Source organism: Nicotiana sylvestris, chromosome 8, assembly GCF_000393655.2.
Source record: "Nicotiana sylvestris chromosome 8, ASM39365v2, whole genome shotgun sequence".
Lineage (NCBI taxonomy): Eukaryota > Viridiplantae > Streptophyta > Magnoliopsida > Solanales > Solanaceae > Nicotiana > Nicotiana sylvestris.
This window is the reverse complement of record NC_091064.1, coordinates 156252395-156258058: the sequence shown is the minus strand read 5'-3', so window position 1 is coordinate 156258058 and position 5664 is coordinate 156252395. Positions and strand designations below refer to the sequence as shown.

The following is a 5664-nucleotide window of genomic DNA, read 5'->3' as shown; positions in this document are numbered from 1 at the left end:
CAATTTTTAGCTTCCTCATCACCTTATTTCTCCTATATTCGAGCACTTCTAACTGAGATTCACCTGTATTAGGCGGGACCTCTTTCTTTTCTTTTGCTTCAATTAGCAATAAAATACTACAGAGCAATAATAAGCCCATTTTACCATATTGTATAATAAACTAGCTGGCATGTATGCAACACCATGTTCACCTATGTTCAATTATTTTAGAAAGATTAAGAATATTACACAATCTAGTAAATCTTTCAATTTCTTTTTTTGGTTTTCCTTGAATACCCTTATTAGAGAAACGTAAATAAATCAAATAAGAAGGGCAATTAATTATTTGTCCTTGGGGTTCATGAGCTGGAAACACCTAACGGACTTACTGTAAAAGGAAAAGATGGTGGGAAGGTTTCACGATATGTATTTACTTCTTTTTCCTAAATGGAAATACCATCAAAGATGTAATAACATAGCAAGTTTGCATGCACAAAGCAGTGAAGTCATTTGCATAATTTCGAACTACTTTGTCATAAATGCGTTACAAGAATTTATGGCTAGTTGATAGCACCCAACTACACCTCTCTCAGTTGGGTGCCCACATTAATGCTCTCTTCACCTAATTCCTTTCCCATCCTTACATTCCAAAATAAATAAATACTCCCAAGACTTTCACCTCCTTTCATTATCTTGTATGTAAAAGAGACATTATCCCTATATTTCTACGTACACAGTTTCATCGGAAGAAAAAAATCAACGACAATAATTACGTCTCAGTCTCAAAATATGGCTAGAGAAGAACATCTTCTATCAACGGAGATTGTGAACCGTGGGATATCAGATGGGGGATCTCAAACGTTCTCCGTTAGGGTACGGAGGCGTTTGCCGGATTTCTTGCAGTCAGTAAACCTAAAATATGTGAAATTAGGGTATCATTACTTGATAAACCATGGAATATATTTGGCTACAGTGCCAGTGTTGGTGTTGGTTTTCAGTGCTGAAGTGGGCAGCCTTAGTAGAGAGGAGCTGTGGAGGAAAGTTTGGGATAACGCAGCTTGTTATGACTTGGCTACAGTCTTGTCATTTGTAGCACTTTTTGTGTTCACTCTCTCTCTTTACATCATGTCTAAGCCAAGACCTATTTACCTTCTTGATTTTGCATGTTACAAACCAAGTGATGATCTTAAGGTAATTTTTGTTACTCATTATTAATGCATGTGGCCTTCTTGTTCAAAATAACCCATCACTTTTTGTAGTTAGATCATTAGTTAACAATTTCTATGTGAATCATGAAATAAAAACATATACGACTAGTTGACTTTTTATAAAAGAAGCTAGATATTTGAAAACTAGTAATATATGAAAGGTAAAATTGTAATTATCTTATTACAATATTTTCTCCAAATTTTTAAGCTCTATTTTCGTGTTCGTAAATCGTAGGAAGCTAGCTGACTCTCTTTTTTCCCTCCTCTATATCCAAAAAAAAAAAAGCAGCAGGAGAAAAAATCTACTTTGAATAGGAGCTCGTGCCAGCAGATTATCTTTTATTTTTTATCATTTATTATTTATTTTAATTTCTAGAATGAAAACTATATGGAACAAATGGCACTAAATTGAGGTAGAAAAAGAGACGAATTCGGAGATTGCCAATTTTAAAATTAGATCCCTGTATTTTGTTCTATAGAAATTTGAAACTAAACTTATATGCTCGAGCGTTTAAGTTTTATGCTCTATATGTTATTTCTGCACCATCAAATTAAGTTATTTCCAAACATGATTCGATACCTCTAAAATAAAGTAAGAAATATGTTATGACAAATTAAATTTCACTGATAATGTAAAACTTCGTACGCACTGTAGTGTGTCTAACTTAATTAACCTTATTCTTATTGCATGGCATGCCAATATGGGCAGGTAACAAAGGAACAGTTCATTGAGCTAGCAAGAAAATCCGGCAAATTCGACGAACCAAGTCTCGAATTTCAGAAAAGAATCTTAGAATCCTCTGGAATTGGCGACGAAACTTACGTCCCAAAAGTCATTGGATCGTCGGAAAACACCGCCACCATGAAAGAAGGCCGAGCCGAGGCATCAATGGTTATGTTCGGCGCACTCGACGAACTGTTCGAAAAGACGAAGATTCGACCAAAGGACGTTGGAATATTAGTGGTGAACTGTAGCATTTTCAACCCAACACCTTCACTTTCAGCAATGATAATAAATCACTACAAAATGAGAGGAAATATACTTAGTTTTAATTTAGGAGGAATGGGTTGCAGTGCTGGGATTATAGCATTGGATTTGGCACGTGACATGTTACAAGCTAACCCGAATAGTTATGCAGTGGTGGTTAGTGCTGAAATGGTTGGATTTAATTGGTATCCAGGTAAAGAAAGGTCTATGCTTATACCTAATTGCTTTTTTCGGATGGGTTGCTCCGCCCTTCTCCTCTCTAATCGCCGCCGTGACTACCGCCGTGCTAAGTACAGCCTCGAGCACATCGTCAGGACACACAAAGCTTCCAATGATCGGGCATTCAGGTAAGTTTTTCTTTACGTACAATTTAAAATACAGTTTTAAGCACGAAATTTTTTTTATTGGTTAATTGTGTGACTATTTCATTTAAAAATTTAAGTAGTTAGGCAAATCATATATTTATTTGGTTAGTATATCTTCAACACGCCTGCTCGCATGCATGCTCACTTGATCCATTTTCACATGTATTTTTTTGTTGTTATAGCTAGTTTGCCTCGGTAAGATTTGAAACTAAGATCCCTGCCAGCTCTAGTACTATGTTGAATTATATGACCAATTCATTTCAAAATTTCAGTTTTTAAAGGAAGCTCAAAAATATATATATTTGTCAAAACATAATTGTTGCTATCAGAAATTGTGCTGGTATAGCGAGCTTGCATTTAATGTTAGCTAGCTAGGTGATACATATATATCGGTACTTGAAGAGGGGGTATAGTTTAATTTCAAACTATACGGTTGAGCCATTTATTAGAACCAGATAATGTCCCAGCTGTCTAATAAATGGCTTTCTGGGACCAACATACCATTTATCTTCACATTTCTGTTCTTAAAAATTTCGTCGATATTTTAATGTAAAAGGCTGTTCATAAAAGATTAATTTAATAGTCGTTGACTTAAATGGGACTAGCAGTTAAGCTAACCAAATTAAACAATGCATTAACTTTTTTTTGGGGGGGGGAGGGGGGAGGGGACAGAGCATGGACCTGCATTTGCCTCCTTTTCATTAGATTGATCTACTCTTTGGGAAATAAGTGAACAAGAGGTATCTTTAAAGACTAAGAAAATACAATAATATTTTTCTTACTTGTGTCAGCTGATTCCCATAAAATTATGCTTAATATAAACTAGCTCTTCTCTCATAAACAATTAATTTGAAAATATAGTACACAATAATTAATCTGGATGTCATAATAATTACTATGTCTATATCACATGCATGGTTTTTTCTGGAGATACAAATGAGATTATCGTTAACTTTAGAAACATTTGACCCTATGTTGCTCCTTAAAAAGGCCAAACGAAAATTATATTATGCACAGCAAAAATAATTTTCTTTTTTGAATATATATAAAAACTATTAAGTTCTCTTGACATATGAAAATATTCTAGTAAAGTGACATAAATGATTTAAGCATTACTTTAAAGTCACAACTTAAATATCTGATTATTTTTAGATAGTGGCATAAATGATTTAGCATATAACCCATAAAATTAGTTATTACGCGTGCTTTTACTGCTTCATCCTTGGTGCCTTTGGGTGTTCATCTAGTAACCTATCATCCTAGCTAATCGATGGTACCTCTCACATTAAACAATGTAAAAACAAAAGTTCATTTAGCAAAACATAATTGCTAAACGTAGGGTTGGAGCTATATATGAGGTTGAATTGAATTTCCTCCGTCAGAAAATTATGTACTGTTAGAACAAAAATAAATATCTTTGCATATACATAATTTGCTGAACTTTCTTAATTAACATATCAGAATATTTTAGTGTAGTAGCAAAAATAGTTAAAATTGCTCGTGTCACAGGTTCACATTAGGTGTAGTAGTTCCTAGTTATATATGCCACTGGCTAATGTAAGTGAATTTAATACATTCCTCAGGTGCATCTACCAAGAAGAAGATAGCCAACGTTACAAGGGACTAAGGATCAGCAAAGATTTAGTAGAAGTTGGAGGAGATGCTCTGAAAACCAACATTACCACATTAGGCCCTTTGGTTCTACCTTTATCAGAACAACTCTTCTTCTTTGGAAACCTAGTCTGGAGACACTTATTTGGCAATAAAAATAATAATAATAATAATAATAATGCCAAAGGCAATTCCACTTCCCAACTGGCCAATAAGCCCTATATTCCAGACTACAAACTCGCCTTCGAGCACTTTTGTTTTTATGCAGCCAGCAAAACTGTCCTTGATGAGCTTCAAAGGAACTTAGAGCTGAGTGAGAATAATATGGAAGCTTCTCGGGCCACACTGCACCGATTTGGTAATACTGAATTGTGCGACTATATCTTATCTAAAAGCTTAAACGACTGTTATAAAAAAGAACGTTTCTAATTACCTAATTATATTATGTCTTCGACAGGTAACACGTCTAGTAGCAGCATTTGGTATGAGTTGGCTTATTTGGAGGCTAAGGAGAAAATTACGAGAGGTGATCGTGTGTGGCAAATTGCTTTTGGTTCAGGTTTTAAGTGTAACAGTGCTGTTTGGAAAGCCATTCGCCGTGTTAAAAAGCCTTCAACAAATCCTTGGATTGATTGCGTTGATATGTACCCTCAGTCTCTCACACAATAAGTGTGGATTTTCATGAAAGATTTGGAGTTACAAGATGGAGATCTTGAATGAATGACTATATAAATGTATAGTCAAGAATATATTGGTTACGTTATTATAATTAAGTTGATTTTGTGGAAAGGATTAACAAACATATATATAGGTTCTTTCCAATATAAATTTTGGCCTTGGCCTTTAGATATGATGTTCACCTTAATCTTCAAGAATTGATCTTTACATCATTATATATAAGTAATGGTCATGCAAATATAGAGAGCATATCTTTGTTATTGTCGACAATTTGTGTAATAAATGTATTATGACATTATACATTGCTGATCGATAAACAAATATTTTATGTATTATTCTTGTTTGTATTTCTTTGTTTATCTCTTTTCTTTCTTCTCATTTTGTATTTGTTGAGACATAAGTAAGAAAAGGTGTGAGCTTTATTTTGTCATATGGGTGTAAATAGACCAATCTCCATATATATATATATATATATATATCCAGTCTCCGTTGCCCTGTAAAATCCTAAATTATGGTTCCCTTACAGAAAAAATAACGGTCCAAATTATCAGCCGCAATCCAGCTACATATGCAACAAAATAACAAATTACATCTTTGATTACCTATACTCAACAAAGTTTTCCACATACAGCTAGCTAGCACCACATGCATAGCTTGATTATTCCCCCTTTTTCCTTCTAATTTCCCAAAGTATAAGTTCAATTGTTGTTTCAAAACTCACAATCAGTACTACAACTCTTAATTTGAAACAAAAGAAAAAGGAGGAAAACCCAGAAATAGCCAATCAGAATCTCATCATTATTTTTTCTTTTTTTACATTTCTTCAATCTTTGGC

General features: G+C 34.0%; 1 protein-coding gene across 1 annotated transcript; it reads left to right on the top strand.

Moving 5' to 3' along the window:
- Positions 1 to 660: 660 nt before the first annotated feature.
- On the top strand, positions 661 to 5164 carry LOC104226928 (3-ketoacyl-CoA synthase 10). The gene is made up of 4 exons (XM_009779031.2): positions 661 to 1170; positions 1897 to 2522; positions 4124 to 4509; positions 4609 to 5164. Exons 1-4 carry the CDS (start codon positions 769 to 771, stop codon positions 4818 to 4820), a joined length of 1626 nt encoding a protein of 541 aa, XP_009777333.1. The 5' UTR covers positions 661 to 768; the 3' UTR covers positions 4821 to 5164.
- Positions 5165 to 5664: the final 500 nt, after the last annotated feature.

What these genes read in the sequence shown, in the direction of transcription:
- LOC104226928 (XM_009779031.2), top strand. Translation starts at nt 769, where the DNA reads ATGGCTAGAGAAGAACATCTTCTATCAACGGAGATTGTGAACCGTGGG. An exon ending in AACCAAGTGATGATCTTAAG is followed by an intron (nt 1,171 to 1,896) that starts GTAATTTTTGTT and finishes CAATATGGGCAG; the next exon opens with GTAACAAAGGAACAGTTCAT. An exon ending in TCCAATGATCGGGCATTCAG is followed by an intron (nt 2,523 to 4,123) that starts GTAAGTTTTTCT and finishes TACATTCCTCAG; the next exon opens with GTGCATCTACCAAGAAGAAG.